The sequence below is a fragment of the Leuciscus leuciscus genome, assembly GCF_965113295.1.
Source record: "Leuciscus leuciscus genome assembly, chromosome: 21".
In the NCBI taxonomy this organism is placed as follows: domain Eukaryota; kingdom Metazoa; phylum Chordata; class Actinopteri; order Cypriniformes; family Leuciscidae; genus Leuciscus; species Leuciscus leuciscus.
This window is the reverse complement of record NC_138745.1, coordinates 13,290,893-13,313,181: the sequence shown is the minus strand read 5'-3', so window position 1 is coordinate 13,313,181 and position 22,289 is coordinate 13,290,893. Positions and strand designations below refer to the sequence as shown.

Below are 22,289 nucleotides of genomic sequence, written 5' to 3'. Positions count from 1 at the left end.
GCCCTCTTCACCGCTGGTCCTGTCCAGCCCAGAGCCCTCTTCGCCGCTGGTCCTGTCCAGCCCAGAGCCCTCTTCACCGCTGGTCCTGTCCAGCCCAGAGCCCTCTTCGCCGCTGGTCCTGTCCAGCTCAGAGTCCTCTTCGCCGCTGGTCCTGCCCAGCTCAAAGCCCTCGCCGCCACTGGTCCCGTCAAGCTCAGAGCGCGCTGATCCTGATCCAGAGACTGAGCTTCACGTCACTTCTGCCGACCCAAAGACTGAGCTTCACGTCACTTCTGCCGACCCAGAGACTGAGCTTCACGTCACTTCTGCCGACCCAGAGACTGAGCTTCACGTCACTTCTGCCGACCCAGAGACTGAGCTTCACGTCACTTCTGTCGACCCAGAGACTGAGCTTCACGTCACTTCTGCCGACCCAGAGACTGAGCTTCACGTCACGTCAGCCGATCCAGAGACTGAGCTTCACATCACGTCCGCCCATCAAGAGTCTCGTCCCGCCGAGACTGAATCTGTTCCTGAGCCTGAATCTGATCCTGATACTGAGCCTGAATCTGTTCCTCTTCCTCTTTCTGCGCCTGTGTCTTCGGACAAGATGGCCGACTCCACGCCTGTGTCTTCGGACAAGATGGCCGACTCCACGCCTGTGTCTTCGGACAAGATGGCCGACTCCACGCCTGTGTCTTCGGACAAGATGGCCGACTCCACGCCTGTGTCTTCGGACAAGATGGCCGACTCCACGCCTGTGTCTTCGGACAAGATGGCCGACTCCACGCCTGTGTCTTCGGACAAGATGGCCGACTCCACGCCTGTGTCTTCGGACAAGATGGCCGACTCCACGCCTGTGTCTTCGGACAAGATGGCCGACTCCACGCCTGTGTCTTCGGACAAGATGGCCGACTCCACGCCTGTGTCTTCGGACAAGATGGCCGACTCCACGCCTGTGTCTTCGGACAAGATGGCCGAAACCACGCCAGTGTCTCAGGACAAGATGGCCACCGCCGAGCCAGTGTCTCAGGACAAGATGGCCACCGCCGAGCCAGTGTCTCAGGACAAGATGGTCTCCGCCGAGCCAGTGTCTCAGGACAAGATGGTCGCCGCCGAGCCAGTGTCTCAGGACAAGATGGTCTCCGCCGAGCCAGTGTCTTCGGACAAGATAGTAGCCGCTGCCACGGTGTCTGTCCCTGAGCCTGTGTCTGTTCCTGTCCCTGAGCCGGTGTCTGTTCCTGTTCCTGTTCCTGTTCCTGTTCCTGAGCCGGTGTCTGTTCCTGTGCCATGGCCGCCTGAAGGGTCGTCTCCGCCCTGGTCGCCTGCACAGCCTGGTCCGCCCTGGTTGCCTGCTCTGCCTGCTCCATTCTGGCCTCCCGTATTACCGCAGTCTCAAGGTCCTCTTCCGCTCCACGGACCTGGCCCTCCATCCCACCCCCGGATCCGCCTCCGGGCCACCTCCCACCTGGACAGTTTTGGAGCGTCTGGAAGCCGCTCTTTGGGGAGGGGCTATGTAACGATAACCAGCTGGAGTGCCCTTGAAAGCCTCCAGAGGGCACTCCACACCAGACTATCATGTTTCACTCACAAACTACATTTCCCATAATTCACTGCCCGGACTCACCATCACTTATCACATTCACCTGTACCTCATTCACTGATTGCATTCACCTGTCTCATCCTGTTAGTCTGTCTATTTATACCATGTTCATTCATTCACTCACCGCGAAGTCTTGTTTGTGTCACACTGCATTTCTGAGCGTTTTCCCTGTTTTTAATGTCTCTTGGTTTTTTGGATTTCTTGCCTGTCCCCTGGATTACTCGTTTGCCTCTGACCCCTGCCTGTTTTGTTTGTTTGTTATTTGTTTGTTTGGACTGCCTACCTGTGTTTTGACCCATTGCCTGTACTTTGGATTACGCCTTTGGATTGCGCCTTAAATAAAAGCTGCATTTGGATCTGAACCTTCGTGTCTCGGAGCAGTTCGTGACAACTGCCATCTAATGGAGTTAATTAACTCCTACAGCAATATGTCAAATCCTTGTCAATAGTCGTGCATTTATTATAAAGCAGAACAGACATTCCCTTCCTTGTTTTCTTCCACTATTTTTTTATTTTTTTTATTTGAAAAACAAAAGGGACAGTACATATTAATGAACATTTTCGCAAATGTAAATATGTCAGATTATAGCCTTAGGCTAATTTCCATCTGCAGACCCCCTGGCAGGTTGGTGTTACACACAAATTAATAAATACTGACGTCACAGGTATGATGGATAGCCAGTTGATCCAATGATCGCAACCTAACAAAAGAGTTTACAAATACAGAAGAGAAAGAACAAAATACAAAACACACGTGGAACGTAACACCATAGTTGTAGTATTTCATCCTTAGGGCTCTTACAGAGTCAACGCGAGCAACGCGAGCAAGTGACGCTAGCGACGTGAGCGACGTGCTCCCTTTCATAGTCTACACGTCGGACGCAAGCAACGCGGGCGATACGTGAAATGCAATACACCACTCACGCAACAGGGGGCAGCAGAGTCACTGGTGACTTTGCGGGTGACATTCCGGGTGATATTCAGATCAAAATGGCATCTGAAGAGGAGTGCATCCTCTTGCTAATTTTACGTCGTCGTCGGCGGCAACAAAATAGGCAGCGCAGAGTTAGGCAGTGGTATGTTCGCCCTTTAAACACAACAAGAGACGAGGATGGGGAGTTTGTGACTCTGGTGCTTCCATGCGAAGGCTGGACGAGGAGAAACATTTTCAGTATTTTAGGATGTCGGCGCCAAAATTTGACGAATTACTTTCGCGAGTCGTCCGCTTTCTCCTGGACACTCACCAAAATCACAGCAACCCCATCGCAGTTTCTCAAAGGCTTGCAGTGACTTTGAGGTACCTCGCAACCGGCATCGGCCTGCAGCCACTCGCGGCCAGCTATAAAATGGGCACCAGCACTGTTGCGGGCATTGTAGAAGAGATGTGTTGTGCTATCTGGGATGCCCTTCAGCAGGAGTTCATGGCCTTTCCTTCGCGTAGTCAGTGGCAGGACATTGCGGAGGACTTTTGGAGACAGTGGCAGTTTCCCCTATGTCTCGGGGCGATTGACGGGAAGCACGTTCGCATCAGAGCACCACCACGATCGGGCAGTGACTTCTACAACTACAAAGGTTTTTTTTCAGTTATCCTTATGGCAGCTGCTGATGCGAACTATCGGTTCATCTACGTCGATGTTGGCGCATACGGTTGTGAGAGCGATGGAGGTGTGTTGGGCCGCAGTGCATTTGGATCCAGACTGGCAGAGGGCAATATCAATCTATCCGGCCCTGCTGTCCTACCAGGCACCACAACGCCCAGTCCTTTTTTTTCCCTGGGGGATGAGGCCTTTCCCTTACAGCAGAACCTGATGCGACCCTATCCAGGTGAGAATAAAAAAATTCTTGATAACAGATGGAAATAAACGCAGGTCTCGTTCGATCAAATATGACTTCTGATGTTAGCTCGTTTAGATTGTTATTTATTTTTTAATGGCATTCATAAATTAGTCGGAAAAATGGATTTATAACGGAACAAATGCATACTCAGGCACACAGTGTGCGCAATGGCAAAATGTATTAAGCTTTTTACCCGTTATTATCAATCTAAATATTGAACTTAATTTCGTTTTTCTTTATTTAAATGTCGTTTTTTTCTTTATTTAAATTACGTTTTTACTTTATTTAAATTTCGTTTTTTCTTTATTTAAATTTCGTTTTTTCTTTATTTAAATTTCGTTTTTTCTTTGTTTAAATTTCGTTTTTCTTTGTTTAAATTTCGTTTTTCTTTATTTAAATTTCGTTTTTCTTTATTTAAATTTCGTTTTTCTTTATTTAAATTTACCCTTTACTGTGTCAGTAATTTGTTTAGTCAGAAAAATATTACACTACCTTATTAAAAGTAGACCTGTGTGTGTGTGTTGTTGTTGGCGTCAGCCAAGTCATCTGTTCTGTCTAGTTCCTGCATGACACTTACTTGTTTTCTCATTAAAGGCACGAACCTGCAGGATAGGAAGCGCATTTACAATTACCGACAGGCCAGGGCGAGACGCGTAGTGGAGAATGCCTTCGGTATATTGGCTGCGCGCTTTCGAATTTTCAGCCGCCCGATTGACCTGAAACCTGACAAAGCGGTGAAGATCGTGAAGGTGTGTACAGCTCTCCACAACTTCCTGGCAACCACTGAACGGGCCAGATACATGCCCGCCACCATTGTGGATACGACGTCTGACACCGGTGATGTCCAGCCTGGAGAGTAGAGGCAGCACATTGCGGGGGACCGGAACATGGTCGATGGACCACGGTGTTCGGTCGGCAGAGTCAGACCCTCCCGGAGAGCGGCACTTGTCAGGGAGCAGCTGGCTGACTACTTTTTATCAGATGCCGGCGTGTTTCCTCACCAGTACAGTGTGCTACGATTGGGTGGCACTGACCAATACATTTCTAAAAGGTCACTTGGAAGCATGAGTTTTGATTTTTTACTTGAGTATTAGCTCACATTACATATATGAACTAATTTGGTTTTATGTGAAAACTAATTAAAATCCATATAAAATGTTCATACAACGGGCTTCTACCTTGATAGTGATGAATGAATCAGTATAGGCCTAGCCAAGCCTATAGCGCCTATCCACAGAAATTAGTAACATTATTAGATAAAAAAGGTTTATTTATCAAACATATCAAGCACGTAACTTGACCCCCACCATACACATGAAAAAATAGGCTTGCTGAACAGCCCAGGCAACATTGAAACATTGAAATTGTGACAGTGGAATAATTCATTTTCATATGAAAGCTATGAACTTTGTGAACGAACAGAACACTATCCAATGTCAGTAACAAATAACGCCAGTAGCATGTCGCTTGTCGTCTACAATGTCGGGAGACAAATCAACATGTTTCTCAAAGAACATGACATAACAAATGTCAATAACAAATAACGCCTGTAACAGCATGTCGCCTACAATATCGGGAGACAAATTAAAAGGGCTCATATTGCCGCATGAGCTGCTTGATGTCGCGCATCAAAATAGCGCTTTGTTCCTGTGGGAGATTTTGTAGAAAATGGCACAGGTAATTACAAAAAGTGGTGTGTATGTCGCTCCCCCCCCCTTCTCTCTCTCTCTCCCTCTCCCTCTCCCTCTCCTGCCGTATTTCCTGCAGCCTATCGAGGAGGGTAGTCTCAAACGGATCCATAATCGGCCTGAGGCTTTTACGCTTCCTTTTACCACCACGGGAGGCTGAAGATGTCGGGGTGGTACTATGGGGATGAGATGGTGGGGTAACTGCAGAAACTGTCGTAGCCACTGGTGTCGGGGTGGTGGGACGGTGAGATGGAATCTGGGGTAGGGATGAGACGGGGTTGGGGGGAGGTGCCTGATCTCCCTGCATAATACCTTCCTCCTCCTCCTCCTCCTCCTCCTCATCATCATTCGCGTCGCCGCACTCATCATCTCCCTCACCTGCCTACAGAAAGAAAATGTAGGCCTACATTTGTTTCAAACGTCCTGACCAAGTCAGTAGCCTACCATTCTCAGTATTCGCAAAGTGCTTAATGCTACAATCAGGGTTGTAGTGGAGGCTAAACGCAAGTAACCTCAACAGTTTATCCACCAATGAGATTTCAGAAACAGGCCTAGAGTTTATCCAAGTCTCAAAAGAGTTTATTCACCAAATGCAACTTTTAACATTCAGAAATAACACTATTATCTATTCACAATATGTAGGCAACACTCATCAACACCACTGATATTGTTATACATTGGACAATCTCTCTCTCTCTCTCTCTCTCTCTCTCTGACTTCACACACACATGACGTTGATTATTCTTGCCTACCGAAAAATTTGACTCGGTAATCCTATGCTTCACGAACTCGTTCAACCAGCTTAGAACTGTCAGTATTTTGGGGTAGCCGAAACTGAGCTGCCCCGCACCACTTCTGCATGCCACCTTCCACTTCTTGGGCGCCCGTGTGAATTTGTCACGGGCACTTTTCCAGTCCGCTTTCACCCTATCTACACTTTTCCCCATTGCGATTGCAATCTCCCTCCAGGCATTGTCCAACGCTATTTTATTTGCATGTAACTGAGACGAACTATCATACAAATGCGGACGTATTCGCACAAGCTCGCATAGTTTTTCCTCTTCACCCGCCATTGTATTCAAACCTTCTTCTTCTGTAAATATGAAATAATGTACAATACTTGCAGTATCGCCCCCACCAACAACGCGTGGTATTGCATGCAACGGTGCGTCGCATATCAAAAACTGGGATGACACATTTTGCTACGCATAGACGCATAATGGCGGCCGAAGCGTAGCGATGCGTAGACTTGCAGGCGCGTATGCGTATCGATGCGTTGACTCTGTAAGAGCCCTTACTGTTAATTGACATTAGACCCACTTACGTTTCAAAATGCGACAATTGCTGCTGTTTTGCAAAATGTCCCTTTGCGCCTCCTGGCGGTCATTTCGCAAATGACTTTAAAATGCGATTTTTGCCGCGGTGGCTTTGCCGTGGTGGCAAACGCGGCGGTTATAGGCATTCTGGTTGACTACCAACTGTATGTGTGTACCCAAAGCTCCTGAAAAAACACAAAAATACCTTGTGTGTTTGCGCAAACTTGGCAAATAAAGCTCATTCTGATTTTGATTCTGACTCACCAGTGCTGATAGCAGTGGTGTAGTCTAGTTTTTTGTAGTGAGTATACTGTAATATTGTACCCAGCATATATGAAAAATGTTACCTGAGAGAAAAATAGAGAGAGAGAGAGAGAGAGAGAGAGAGAGAGAGAGAGAGAGAGAGAGAGAGAGAGATAAGCCCCTTTCACACAGCGCTTTGAACCCGGGAAATTGCCGGCAAATTGCCAGAGCGCCTTCTGTGTGAACGCAAACACGACCCGGGATTTATGCCGGGATCGATGCTGTGTTGGGGACCTAGTAACATTGCCGTGTTCAGTCCCGGAACGCGCGCTGTGTGAACAAAAGCCGTAATAATGCCGTGTTGTAGTGATGACGCTGAAGCCGGGATCGGTCGCCAGCTGTGAAACGGCACGTAATGCGCAAGTTTATGATCGAATCAGAGAAAACATGCACAAGCGTGGTTTCTCGAGAGAGAGATCGCAGCTCATAAGCAAACTTAAGACGCTGATGAGACATTAAAGTCACATCGATGTCATGTGTCTTTACGGGATTTTTACGGGTTGTGTGTGAACGCACTCTCTGATTCCGGAAAATCACTGGCAGTGTGAATGAACCAAAATCAAACGAACCCGGGTCAAATCCCGGGTCACTTTATCCGTGTATTTTCTGGAATCTCTGTGTGAAAGGGGCTAAAGAGGAAAGAGGAGGTAAAGAGAGAGAGCCCCAAGAAAGGGACCCTGAGAAGAAGAGAGCCAGAGCATCAAAAAAAAGCCAGAGCAACAGTTTCAATCTTCTTTTATCATTTCCTGACCATGTGACTAAAACCCAGATGTGAGACATTCAAACTGACCAATCAGATAATTACACTTCCCCCACTGTACTAAAGGTGTGACAATTCATCAACCCCCAAAGTACAAACATATTGGCCTACAGGCCTAGATCACCATCAGAAACCTCTGTGCCTTTAGGAACTCCAAATGGTCCTTGTGGTAGAAAGAGGGGGTGGAAACAGTAAAGCAAATATCTTTGTTCATTTAAAATATCTTGGATTATTTTGAATCCTACAACCCTTTAAAATAATTGTACTTTAGTATATTTTCTAAAAATATATTTTAGAAAAATATACTTGAGGTGAAAATTCTGTTTATTTTTTAAAAGTGTATTTATTTGCACTTTATTAAAAATATATTTTAGTTATATTTGAACTGTGTGCTGGACGTACATCCGTTCACTCGGATGTACGTCATTGCTTACGTTGCACGAGTGGCTACTACTGCCGGAAACTGCAATGGGCTGAATTGGAACGTCCTAAGCCCTTGATCACTTGGGATCAGCTATGGAGTTGATTTATTATTTAAATGTTTTTTCCTTTTAAGAATTTGTTTAATGCAGCATCCAAATGTATATAGCTGTGTTTGGGTTTTAAAAAAAAAAAAAATATATATATATAATTAATATATCATAGAGTTGTTTGTCGTGGTGGTGATTAGACGAGATATGTGGTGACGTCACAGTCGTACTGCATTGTGGGACATATTGGTGCCTGAAGTGTACATATGAAGTAGGCTCGCTCCCTCGGTCAAAATCGAGGGAACGAGGGTCTGTCCATATAAACTTCCCTCGTCCACTATACGAAGTGGAACGCACTTCAAAATGGCGGCAGGGATTCCCCCGAGGGGAAGTGCTTTTATGGAAGTTTGCAAGTGCGTGTCTAAAAGTGGACTGGAACGCATCCCCGGCTCGTGGACCTTTCCCGATCCCGTCTCTCTCTCCCACCTCACTTCCTGTCTAGCTCTTGATGCCCTTTCTTTAAAGATGGCACTCCTGACCAAGCTTACCTCCATCAAGAGGGTTGGGGACCTGCAGGCATTCTCTGTCAGCATAACGTGCCTTGAGTTTCATTCCGGCAAACTCTCAAGTAATCCTGAGACCACAACTGGGCTTTGTGCCCAAAGTCCCCACCAACTCTTTCATGGATCAGGTAATAAACTTCCAAGTCCTGCTTTGAGACGAGGCAGAACCAGCCAATTGTTGCTGTGTCCAGTACGGGCCCTGCACATTTATTTGGAACGCACACAGAGCATCAGAAGCTCTGAGCAGCTCTTTGTCTGTTTCATAGGGCAGCAGAAGGGGAAGGCTGTCTCCAAACAGAGTTTGGTCCACTGGATAGTGGATGCTATAGCCTTGACATATCAGACACAGGGTGTGCCCTGTCCCTTTGAAGTACGAGCACACTCAACTAGGAGTGTTGCATCGCCTTGGGCTTTAACCAACGGCACCTCTTTAGCAGATATCTGCATAGCTGCGGTCTGGGCAGCACCTAATACCTTTACGAGATTTTATAATTAAACTAGTTAACTAGGTTACGTTGTCGTGAGTGCACCTGTTAGCCGGCACAAAGTAGTTTGCCGACATCTGCATCACCAGGACTTTTAACTCAGTCTAGCGTTGTGGCGTTTTCCATAGGCACCCTTAGTGTCAGTATTCGACACCATAACATACCTCGGATCCTCAGCACAAACCTGAGCGTATGATGTCCGTATGTCTGGGGGTATGGCCAGACATGCAAATTCCACATGCCAATTTCATTGGTCTTTCTGAATACGTCAGAGGTGTTTGGGGCTCCCAAGAGTCACCCCTAGTGTCAGAATTCGACACCACGTCTCTCTCTCCCTCCATCAGGGAACGAAGGCTATTAACTGAGACAAGATGGGTGTTTTTCAACCGCTTTATCTGATTTGCTAAAATCATGAAGCCCCACCCCTAAACCAAGCCCCTAAAGGATTGGAGCAAAAAAGGTAAAGCGATTGAAAATGCCCATCATAGTTTGAAAAGGCCGCACTGATTGGGTCACACCAACAAGTGTTCTGCAGAGAAACATTTCTGCATGATCTTGAGGTGATCAACTACAAATCAAATGTACAAATCAAAATCACTTTTTCCACCTACGTGTGCTGTCGTCTTTCATCAAAATTTCAATGCTCATTGTATCAATGTCAGCTTGTTATCTGGGTTGGCAGCATCCAGTATTTAGTAAGCAGTATTCAGTAAGCTGCATTCAAGCATTCCATTCTGGGCAGAACTACTCTGAAGCATTTGTTGTCCCTTTGTCTTTCTTAGATGAGATTTTGGCTCAATTCCCCAACACCAAAAAAGATGATAAGTCTTCAAAGTCTGGTCCGTCCTCAACTTGGTTAGTGCACTGATATATTTGCTATGTATATTGGTCTGTATACAAAATTTTCTAGATACTCATTCTCCATCTCTTATGACAGGTATGAGATTACATACCTACTACATATTAACTAGATAGTGGTATTATTACTGACTGATGGCATATCCCTGCAGACATCTTTTTTTTAACCCTAAAACAGGCAACGTGAACTGGGAGTCAAAAATCCAAAATATATCAAATATTTCAAAAATTATTTTGGATATGTTTTACTTAAGTCCAGATGATATAAAAAATGACATGAAATGATTTTTTGCTTATCATTTTCCACTCTTGCCTGTTTAAGGGTTAAATCAATGTCTTTGTATGCAGTAATGTAACATTCTGGAAGAACATTTTAATTCACAAAGATCAAATTTGTATGGGTATAGACTGTATATAATCAATAAGTATTTATGACTGTTGGACAGTGATGGTGATTTTTTTTTTCTCTGTTTCTAGCTCAGCGAAACCATCAGCTACATCTGCTACATTAGAGCTGGACAAACTAATGGCGTCACTGTCAGACTTCAGAGTCCAAAGCACAGTATGTTTGATACACAATTTTAAGCATTTAACGGTGATGTTTGTTATGTTTGTACGGTGGCCGAGAAGGGTCACAACACATACAAACGCCACAACAACTACATATTCAGAAAACACCTCCAAATTCAGAAAACACATGCAAACGCCGCCACAACAACTACATATTCAGAAAACACCTCCAAATTCAGAAAACACATACAAACGCCACAACAATTACATATTCAGAAAACACCTCCAAACTCAGAAAACACATACAAACGCCACAACAACCACATATTCAGAAAACAACTTCATCGATTTCACATCACGTACGCTGCAAATATTCACAGCACGAGAAAATAGGGAAACGAACTGCAAACTGCAAAGACAATGGAAATGTTTCCAGGGGGGCCATAATCAGTGACGGACCCGCATCCATCCGGTTGTCTTCGCACTATCTGAATGTGCGCTTATAAAATCATAAGCGTCATAATGTCATAATAAAAGAGAAACACTTACCTCTTGTAGCCATAGACAACAAAAGCGCACATTCAGATTCACATTCGGCGCGAAGACAACCGGATGGATGCGGGTCCGTCACTGATTATGGCCCCCCTGGAAACATTTCCGTTGTGTCTTTGCAGTTTGCACTGCAGTTTGCACTACTGCAGTGAATATGTAGTTGTTGTGGCGTTTGTATGTGTTTTCTGAATTTGGAGGTGTTTTCTGAATATGTAGTTGTTGTGGCGTTTGTATGTGTTTTCTGAATTTGGAGGTGTTTTCTGAATATGTAGTTGTTGTAGCGTTTGTATGTGTTGTGACCCTTCTCGGCCACCGTATGTTTGCACCACTAGCACCACCAGATGGAAATGCAAAATTAATAATTAGTAACTGCAATTGGCTTACTGATAGTTAACTTATTAAGCTGGGTTAAGCCTTGTTTATACTTTCGCCAAGCACTGTACCGCAGCCGTCTGCTGACTGATCGCACACTTCAGAGGCATTTATAGTCGATGTGATCGCCGTTGTACTATTTTATAAAATGACTGGGCAGTTGGGACAAAACAAATCCTCCAGAAAGTTTCACGAGTTCACACTTACATACAATCAGATATATATCAGGAATCAGGAATAATCGAGAGTGAGGAGTTGGGGTGGAGGAGGGATGCTGGAAAAACTGTCGTGGAACAGGGGTAAGTTGGCTCTATATATAAGCCTCCTCTCAAGCTAACTGGGTAGATTATCTGAATGTGCTCCTGCTGAACTTTTTTAAAGGAGAACTCCGGTGAATTTTTAAGTTAATCTTGATCGTTTTACCTTTGTGAGTACTGTCTATAGAAAAAAAAAACGAACCGGATTGGTGCTTGCAACGCGGAGCTGTTACAGTTAATGCCCAGAGCTCCCATTCAGCTAAAACGGCAGTTATGGGGGCATAAACCTAAAGAGTGTCTTTGTGCCTCTTAACAGACACAAAATGCAATTAAAATGTCTGTCCAACATGAACAGGGCCCTTACATGACAACAAGATGCGTTTAGCAACTTAGCCATTGTTTAAACTCACCTAAATAGTGTTTTAGACGGCTAGCTGTAGTCTCGCGCTGAAGTCCCGTGGTAAATAGTGCGCGTGATTTTTTTCCCCCAAGCCAATTCAGCGGAAATCCCGCCCTGCAGCTGATTCTAAGGTTTTCATTGGTCATGTCAATCGTCACTGTAAACTAAACCAATGAAATCAGCTGCAGGGCGGGATTTCCGCTGAAGTGGTTTGGGGGAAAAAATCACGCACATAGTGCAGGTGGGAGGAGCGTCGTGTTCCGGCTACAACTGAGTTCCCACGGGACTTCAGCGCGAGACTACAGCTAGCCGTCTAAAACACTATTTAGGTGAGTTTAAACAATGGCTAAGTTGCTAAACGCATCTTGTTGTCATGTAAGGGCCCTGTTCATGTTGGACAGACATTTTAATTGCATTTTGTGTCTGTTAAGAGGCACAAAGACACTCTTTAGGTTTATGCCCCCATAACTGCCGTTTTAGCTGAATGGGAGCTCTGGGCATTAACTGTAACAGCTCTGCGTTGCAAGCACCAATCCGGTTCGTTTTTTTTTTTTTTCTATAGACAGTACTCACAAAGGTAAAACGATCAAGATTAACTTAAAAATTCACCGGAGTTCTCCTTTAATATAACCTAAATTCACAAGTTCACACATACATATAATCGACCTTATCTTTATTATAAGTTACAGGCATGCAATCTTTGGGCAAAAAAACAAGAAGTGATTTTCCCATTTTGAACTGTCACCTTTTGCATATAATGCAACAAAGATGGCTAAAGTCAAAAGATTTAACAAATAGATCTACCAATCTCTGTGTAAAAATCAAGTAAGGAAGCTGTTCTAAAGTAATTTTTACCCCCCGTGATCTGACTCAAAATCTCATGTGAAAACCCCCTCAACAAAATGGATTACTTGAAGCTGGAGGTGATGATGAGTTCGGAGCACCTGAGAAAACCAAAGGAGGCTAAAATTAGGGCTGCACGAATTGGGTAAAAAATCTAATTGAGATTTTTCTAGTTAAAATAGCGATTTGCGATTTAAAGTGTGATTTAAAATAAATAAATAAATATATAAGAACATCCAGTTTGTTGTGCTTGCTTGTAGGGCTGCACAATTTGACCCAAGATTTTGTGCTTATAAATTAATATGACTAATAATAATTATTATGATTATTTTTATTAAAAATATTAATATAATATAATATAAATACAAATATTTTAATATAAATACAAATATTAAACAAAATAAGAAATAGTACTATTGCAATAACACTTTCATTATTCAAAATAGAGTATTTAAGAATAAATATAACAATATAATTCTAAGAATATAATATTAATTATATTTTTATTTTACAGAAAACAGTTAACGAAAAACTGCAGGGTTACCTGTTAACATGCAGGCAGACTATGATTATAAACCATTAGAAAGGTCTTTATTATAACATTTATTATAAAATATTAGATTATTATGATAAAAATTTGTGACAATAATTTCTTAATCATTTTTAGGTATGCAAAATCATGATGAATGAGTCTCTTATGCATCTACTGTGGGAGGAAAAAACACCTGGACATTTCTGTATTCTGGAGAAAAACATATGGATTATCATATACATTTCTTCAGTATTATTTTTCCAATTTTTAATTTTTTAATTTTTACCCAAAAATAGGATAGAGTGATCATTACTGAGGGCTAAACACACGTCAGTTTCATTCATATTGGAATCCTGAGGGCTAAATCAGTCAGCAGGACACCAGGAATTTTTCTGACTGACAAGGCTGCAAGCTGTGCACATGTCAATGCTTTGTACATTCGGGTGCAGTCGGGTTTTAAATTAAATGCCGTCGGGTCCGACTCGAGTCTAAATTCATCGGGTCAGTCTCGGGTTGGGTTTTTCTTTTAAAAATTTATTATTTATGCTCATCGGGTTTGGGTAAGAAGTGATTCGGGTCGATTCAGGCCAGGTACAGATTTTACGATCCGAGAAGACCTCTAGTCACAACTGCATTTGCGTCTGCCCAAGGGACCGCGCAGTGACTTTTGTCACACATAGGGCAAGGTCTGTCACTGTGCGCAGCTCCTGCCTTGGCCTGGTAGAATTGCAAGAGGGCCATGGCGTGCAGGGCAGAGGCAGCCTGTCCAGCAGCTCTGTAAGCCTTGGCCGCAAGCACAGGCCTTGGATGGGAGACACGGATTGAGGCAGGCGACAGTGCTATGTGGAAATCACAATCGCGCGCTCCACTGGGGTGATCTCCACGTACCCCTTGGCCACCCCACCATCGAGTGTAGTAAGGGCGGATGAGGCACCAGCTCGGTTTCAGGCAGAAAAGGGCACTTTCGGAAAGAAAGTTACTGGGGCGGGACGCTGTTGACCAGCGTGCGCCGCTCCAAGATACCAACTCGAGCGTTTGGAACACAGTGGAGGCCTCCATTCGAGCCTGACACTCTCAGCAGCCCGGGAAAGCATGGCCGTCAGCTCTAGGTAAGGCTCGATTAAAGCTACTCTCCCCGAAGTGGGCAGCAGAGTCTTCATCCCTGGAGGACTCTAGTCCACCCTCCGATGCAGTGATAGACATCTGATCCTCCGCCGGAGCCCCGAATGAAATGCTATTTCCCCCTTGAGAAGGACCAGCAATATCATTCAGAAGCTCCACAGCTTGCGATTCGCTAGAGGAGTGGGGGGCCCACAGATATGTACTCTTACCGCATTGGGTACATGACACATCCACAAAAGCCACCTTAGCGTGCTTTAAGCCCAGACATGTGAGGCAGCAATCATGACTGTCAAACGGAGCCAGGAAATGACCGCATCCAGAAACAGTGCTTGCTTTTTTAGGGAAATAGCTCTTTTATAGTGCTGAAGTGCACAGGGAAATGGTCGCTGCACAGCGTGCAAGACTATTGGAAGCCTGCAGTGTGCATAGGAACTATTTTAGTTCAGCTGCAATGAATGCAGGGAAATGCTATTTTAGAGTGCCATGTGGTTTGTAGAACACTCGTAGTAGATGATTGCAGAGCAGAATCGACAAAACGCTTAGCTCCGAAGCGAAAGCTTTGAATGTACAAGTGCAAGCGTGCTTCCTTACATACCCACTTCGCGGGGCGGGGTGCACGATGAAAATCTTGCACGCCAATGTCCATTGGCTCGTTTAGTTTACACTCTAAGGTGATTAGGCTCTCAGGCGAGATCCCAATTCGTCAGTTCAGTTCTGACATAACATCGCGCATCGAGCACTTTTATAAGGTGTTTGAACACAAATGTGTGTCCACAGTGTGTGTAAACAACCAGCCTATAATTGTGAAAATTCACCCACTCCTTTTTTATAATCCCCATAAATCATAAACAGTCTCTCCTAACGAGCGGTTCCAGATTTACGTAAGAGTAGGGGGCTTCCCTTTATTAATTATTAACTATTCAAAAAAATTCTACTTTAACAGCTGCACGAAATACATACTGTGATTTGTGATTTATTTTCATTAAAGAAGTTTTAAAAAACATACCCTCCTCTGCTTTTATCACAGATCGCACCCTGAGTATTGCTATAGTCAGGCGTTGGTTGCAGCAGGAGTGAGGAAGTGTTGAGGCAGGATCTATTTGTAGCAAGAGTGTTAATTTACAATTTCGGTAACACTTTACGGTAAGGGTACATGAATTCTCATGAATTCATGTATAAATTCATGCATGAAATATGCATTCATTCATGCATTAATATCTCATGAATCATCAGGAACTAACACGAGTTCAACGTTTTTCATTCATGACTTCATGGATGAACAACACCTTAATTAAAACATTAACTAAGATGAGTACATCATCATGAATTATGATTTATTACGCATGATCATGATGTTTTCTTTGTTTACAAAAAAAATTGGTCTTTACCATTGTGGATAAAGCTATGGTTATGGTACATGAATCATCATGAATTCATGCATAAAAAAGCATTAATTCATGCATGCAAGACTACTCTTCGAATTATTAAAGGAATGTACAAAAATACACATTACCTTATGCATGCAAACAGGCTAGAACAGTAAATCAATTAATGTGAGAACTGTTTTCCTGAAATAGCCAGCAGGTAAGTGGACAGACCCCAAAATTGGCAAATCACAGCACATAACATACAAATTCTGTTGGCATTCAAATACAGTAGTCATCATTAACTAAGCATTATTTATCAATGACTTCATCATGTGTGTGGCCCCTCAACTAAAGTGGTGACTCGGTCCTTTGAAACACTGATGAACAATGTGTTTTCATTATGATCTGAATTTATCCAGCATGTTCATGTCTTCTTCATAGCCTGCAGGTAAATGGACAGACCCCAAAATTGGCCAATCACAGCACATAACATACGAATTCTGTTGGCATTCAAATACAGTAGTCATCATTAACTAAGCATTATTTATCAATGACTTCATCATGTGTGTGGCCCCTCAACTAAAGTGGTGACTTGGTGCTTTGAAACACTGATGAACAATGTGGCATAACTGTGATATGAATAATGAGCCTTTGCAAACAATGTACTGTGGACACAAATGGACTTTGATCTTAACTTTACTGCTTTATTCTTAAATGGTAAACCAGTTAAAAACCATAAAGCTGTTTAAAAAAAATAAAAAATAAATTTGGTTTTAAAAATCCACAAACAGCTTGATCTCTTTTTGGGTAAAGAGTCACCTTTTAATGTATAAAGCTACTGATGTGGACTCCTCCTTATCATGAAATTGTAAAACAGCTTTATGGTTTTGTAAAGAGTTTTCAGATATACAGGCACTTAAAATAAAGTTCATGGTGTATGTACTGAATTCCTTCTCAGCTCTTTCCAGCTGTTGATTTAACTGGTTTAACGTTATACCGTTTAAGAATAAAGCAGTAAAGTTACAGCCTGTGGTCTCATTGTTAATACGTAGGTATTAATACGTAATTTTCAAAGATAGAAAGCGTACTTTTTTGTACGTTTGGATATATGCTGAAACGTATAATATGGACGTATCTGCAACGTTTAAACCTATGGTTTAAACGTAACATTATTACGATTTTACAGCTAAAAAACGTACGTTAAACTATTTACGAATATTTCATATCATAAAGATATCTGTATAATTTCCCTTTTACCATTTTATAGATTATAACTGTAAGATCTCTTAACCCTACTCCCACACCTAAACATAACGTTACCCATTTCATAGACAATATTAAAAGGATAAAACGTAATGGACAGATATGTGTAGGGAAATGGCAGTTCTCTTACGAGAGGTCTCTCGTACTGCGTAAGATATCTTACGCTAGGGGAAAATCCTTTTTCCGCGAGATATTGAAGCCAAAAATTATCCTTAATTTTGTAATAATGCAAAACGCGTTGCGGCAGCATGCAGACATAGGCGATGCAGCTCGCGCGCCTATTGGCTGCTCTGCGGCAACTGCAGCAGCCTATCGAGCGAGGCCTGGCGTGACGCCAGACCCAATGAGGGTGCTTCGCGCCCGCTGCGTCACGTCCCGCCGAAACGGGCGTGGTCTAGGCCTATAAATACCGCTCGCAGGCAGCTATTATCTGATTTTTCATCCTTCAAGCGAAGCACACGCATCGCTGGAGCTGGAGAAGAAGCCGCGCCGTCTGAGAGAGAGCACCTTCAGCGGGACGAGTCACTGAAGTCGCTGGCCGCGCCGCCTTCCTTGCCTTCCTGCTGCGCTATCCGGCGTTATATCCTTTCTCTGCTACTGTGTTTATGTATGTGTGTGTGCTCGCCGCCGCGACACACACTCTCATTGCACTAAAAGAGCTGGGCGTCTTTTTGAAGATGCCCCTTTTCCTGTGGATCACGCAGCTCTCGCGCTCGCTGACGGCGACTGCCCCCACTGCGAGCTAGTTACTGCCTATGGTGACTCTTAGGACTCACCTGGCATCCTTCTCCGAGACTGCTCCTCCGCCCCCCCCAACCCGCAAAGCTTGCCGGTGCGCCCGCTTGCCTTGCCTGCTTGGGGGACGATACCTGTTCTCCCTCTGTTCGAGCCGCGCAAACCGCGCCGCTCACAGGGGATGTCAGAAGCGGACGGTCACGGGGCTAGCTTTCTCTCTCCCTCTGTTCAAGCCGCGCAAACTGCGCCGCTCACAAGGGAGGCTGGAAGCGGACGGTCGGGGTTAGTTTTCTTTACGTTATAAGAAAGCTACCCTGCCTCTGCGCCCCATTCATGCGTCACTCACCGGCGAAAGGAGAAAGGAGTGTTTTTAGTCCCGCCGAGGTTGGACTGACCTTCAATTTCTCATACATTTCTCAGTTCCCTGATCAGGCGACTGGAAATATCAATATTGCAGCAAACGAGCTTGTTTTAATACAAGCGCGCCTGCAAGCAAACGCCGACGAAAACATGTTGACGCTCTCTTATATGCTCGTGCATCTGAAAGCCTTTGTGTTCCCCCCCTGTGGCTCAGTGGTGGAATCTTAGGTTTTCCGCACGAGAGACCGGTGTTCGAATCCCGGTCTAGCGGCAGTTAAATTATGCCGCCAATGCTTCGCTCTGTCAGTTCCCTGAAAGGCGACTGCAGATGTGCATTTTGCAGCCAACGAGCGCGTTGTACAACCCGCTCGCCTGCACCCAAACACCGTTTCTATGGTTTCCGTGCGTCACTGGCGTAAGGAGAAAAGAGAGTGTTTCTGGTCCCGCTGCGGACGGACCGACCTCCATTTTCTCGTACATTTCTCATTCCCCTCTGAAGTTCGGGCGACTGGAAATGTCAGTATTGCAGTGAGCAAGCCTGTTGTAATACACGCATGCCTGCAAACAAACGCCAGCACGTTGACGCTCTCTGATAATATTTGCGCTAACTGAGTTACAATGTGTCTCCCCCTGTGGCCCAGTGGCAGACTCTCAGGTTTTTGCGCGCGAGAGACCCGTGTTCGATCCCGGGTCTACCGGCAGATAAAATTATGCCGTCAATGCTCGCTCTGTCAGTTCCCTGAAAAGGCGACTGCAGATGTGTATTTTGCAGCCAACGAGCGCGTTGTACAACCCGCTCGCCTGCACCCAAACACCGTTTCTATGGTGTTCCGTGCGTCACTGGCGTAAGGAGAAAAGAGAGTTTTCTGGTCCCGCTGCGGACGGACCGACCTCAGAATGAGGGGCGTGCAAGTACTGAACTATTTGGACGATTGGCTGATTCTAGCGCAATCTCGCTCAGTGCTCATAGAGCACACGACCATTTTACTCGATCACCTCAAGAATTTGGGTCTCAGAGTCAATTGGGCGAAGAGCTCTCTGTCCCCCAGTCAGACGATATCTTTCCTGGGCACAGAGTTGGACTCGCTGTCCATGATAGCGCGACTATCACCACAGCGCGCGGTAGACATTCAGCGCACAGCGAGCTCGTTCCGCTGCAGCGCGTCTGTCCCGCTCAAGAAATTTCAGAAGACGCTGGGTCTCATGGCCTCAGCATCATCAGTGCTCCAGCTGGGCCTGCTCCGCATGCGCCCGCTGCAGTTTTGGCTGAAAGCGCGAGTCCCACGCCAAGCGTGGGCATCTGGTCTGCTTCGCCTCAAGGTCAATCAGAAGTGCGTCACAGCTCTGAAACCTTGGAGAGCGGACGACTGGTACCAATCAGGTGTAAGCCTGGGGACTTCCTCGAGAGTGGTCAGAACGGGAGAAGCTCCTGCACATAAACTGCCTCGAAATGCTGGCAGTAGACAGCGCGCTGACGCGTTTTGTCCCCAAATAAAAGGACGCCACGTCCTGGTCCGCTCGGACAACATGTCTGTGGTGTCCTACATAAATCGCCAGGGCGGCCTCAGGTCCAGGAGCCTGTACAGGCTAGCAGAACGCCTCCTGGTATGGGCTCAGCGCAACCTGCGCTCGCTCAGAGCAGCGCACGTGCCAGGGCTCCTAAATATAGGACCAGACAGACTGTCCAGGAACAATGTTCCGGCAGGCGAATGGTCTCTACACCCACAGACAGTCCAACTGCTGTGGAAGAAATTCGGCAGAGCGGAAGTAGACCTGTTCGCATCTCAAGAAAACGCTCACTGTCTGGAATATTTCTCCAAGAGCGGGGACGCGCTGGCTCATGTATGGCCCCGCCGCCCGCTCTATGCTTTTCCCCCCGTCTCTCTCCTGCCTCAGGTGATAGAGCGGATCAGGGAAGAAGGATGCTCAGTACTGCTTGTAGCACCGTTTCTGGGAAAACCAACCTTGGTCCCCAGTTGTGATGCAGTTAGCGAGCACTGCCCCGTGGCCAGTGCCAGTGAGGAGAGACCTCCTCTCTCAGGCCCACGGCTCGGTCTGGCATCCTCACCCGGAATTGTGGTCCCTTCATGTCTGGGCCATCAACGGGTACATGTTGAACTCCCTAAGGGAGTATTAAACATGATCACGCAGGCTAGAGCTCCGTCTACGAGACGGCTCTACTCCTCGAAATGGTCAGTGTTTTCGGGCTGGTGCACAGCCCGTGGCGAGTCACCCACAGACTGTGGAGTGACAGAGGTGCTTTCCTTCCTACAAGAGCTGTTGGATAAGGGCAGGACCCCTTTCACGCTCAAAGTTTATGTGGCGGCTATAGCAGCGTTCTCAAGAACAACGCTTGGTCAGTCAATAGGAAGGAACGATTTAGTCATCCGCTTCCTTCCTAAGAGACTGAATCCTCCCAGACCTCCCTCAGTCCCCGTATGGGACCTTTCTACGGTACTGGAAGCCATGAAAGGTGGACCATTCGAGCCTTTACAGACGATTGATCTGAAACATCTGTTTTTCAAGACTGTGTTTCTGCTGGCTCTCGCTTCAGTGAAGCGCATAGGGGACTTACACGCGCTCTCTGTGAGTGCGACATGCATGGAGTTTGGGCCTAATGACTCAAGAGTTATACTCAAACGTAAGCACGGTTATGTTCCGAAATCCCTCAACACACCGTTTAGGGCGCAGGTTATCTCCCTGTCAGCCCTACCGGTCCCTGATGAGGAAAGAGACGCGGGCCTCCTTTGCCCAGTCAGGGCATTGCGAGCTTATGTGTCTCGCTCGTCTGTTTTCAGACAGACAGAGCAGCTCTTTGTTTCGTTTAGCGGGCGTTCTAAGGGACTAGCCGCGTCGAAACAGAGCCTATCCAGATGGATAGTTGATGCTATAGCGCTGGCATACGCCTCCAAGGGCATGCAGTGCCCGTTGGGTGTCAGAGCGCACTCCACGAGAGGCATGGCCTCTTCGTGGGCCTGGTCGAGTGGGATTGCCTTGCAAGATATTTGTACGGCGGCGGGCTGGGCCTCCCCGTCTACATTTATAAGGTTTTACAACCTAGAGGTTCCCGCCCTGCAGGCCAGGCTGCTGCTGGTCTAGTTAACCAGTATTATCTGACCTGATGCTATCAGCTCAGAATGCTGCGTCTACTGAGCACAGCTCGATTATCGACAGTGAAAAGCAGTAGCACAAGATGTGCCTGGGCAAACTGTGTAAGACCCACATTTCCCCATCAGTTCAGGCCGTACCCCGCCCTGTCTGTATGATGAAATTCGCGTCTAAGCGACGCTGCCATATGTGGAAGAGTGCGGCTTCGCCCCTCCCTCTTCCCGGACTCCCTGTGAGTTCCCTGAGTGATTGTGCACTATATGAACCCCGGGCTTTCGCCCTTGGGTCTTTGGTGTCAGATCTCAGCATGCACGGCGTTTTGCATTGGGTCCCCTAGCGTAAGATATCTTACGCAGTACGAGAGACCTCTCATAAGAGAACGTACTCGGTTACTAACGTAACCTCGGTTCTCTCTAGAAGAGGGAACGAGTACTGCGTATCTTGCCGTGCATGCGCACGCTCTAGTTGCTTCGATGATGAAAAACCAGATAATAGCTGCCTGCGAGCGGTATTTATAGGCCTAGACCACGCCCGTTTCGGCGGGACGTGACGCAGCGGGCGCGAAGCACCCTCATTGGGTCTGGCGTCACGCCAGGCCTCGCTCGATAGGCTGCTGCAGTTGCCGCAGAGCAGCCAATAGGCGCGCGAGCTGCCTCGCCTATGTCTGCATGCTGCCGCAACGCGTTTTGCATTATTACAAAATTAAGGATAATTTTTGGCTTCAATATCTCGCGGAAAAAGGATTTTCCCCTAGCGTAAGATATCTTACGCAGTACTCGTTCCCTCTTCTAGAGAGAACCGAGGTTACGTTAGTAACCGAGTACGTTTTATTAACAATATATAGCATTAAAAGATAGTTTGAGCCACTAATCCTACCCCTAAACCTAACAATTTCTTAAAACTACGTAGGCTACAATTATAAATTAAAACAACAGACAGACAGGTATAATTACAATCATTTATTTATTGAGAAAATGTCAAAACCGGTACCAAAAGTCGTTCACATG

The 22,289-nt window shown here is 45.7% G+C and overlaps 1 protein-coding gene and 1 long non-coding RNA gene across 4 annotated transcripts in view; both read left to right on the top strand.

Moving 5' to 3' along the window:
• LOC309485778 (transforming growth factor beta-1-induced transcript 1 protein-like) overlaps positions 1–22,289 on the top strand; it is a 173,793-nt gene that overhangs the window by 48,369 nt on the left and 103,135 nt on the right. For all 3 annotated transcript variants that reach the window (XM_082152817.1, XM_082152815.1, XM_082152816.1), the window contains 2 exons: positions 9,786–9,858; positions 10,339–10,423. In XM_082152817.1, coding sequence (XP_082008943.1) covers positions 9,786–9,858; positions 10,339–10,423 — 158 coding nt within the window. The remainder of the gene's footprint in view (positions 1–9,785; positions 9,859–10,338; positions 10,424–22,289) is intronic.
• LOC309485911 lies at positions 11,079–12,538 on the top strand. Its single transcript, XR_014201331.1, has 2 exons — positions 11,079–12,019; positions 12,262–12,538. It is a non-coding gene; the product is annotated as an uncharacterized lncRNA (long non-coding RNA).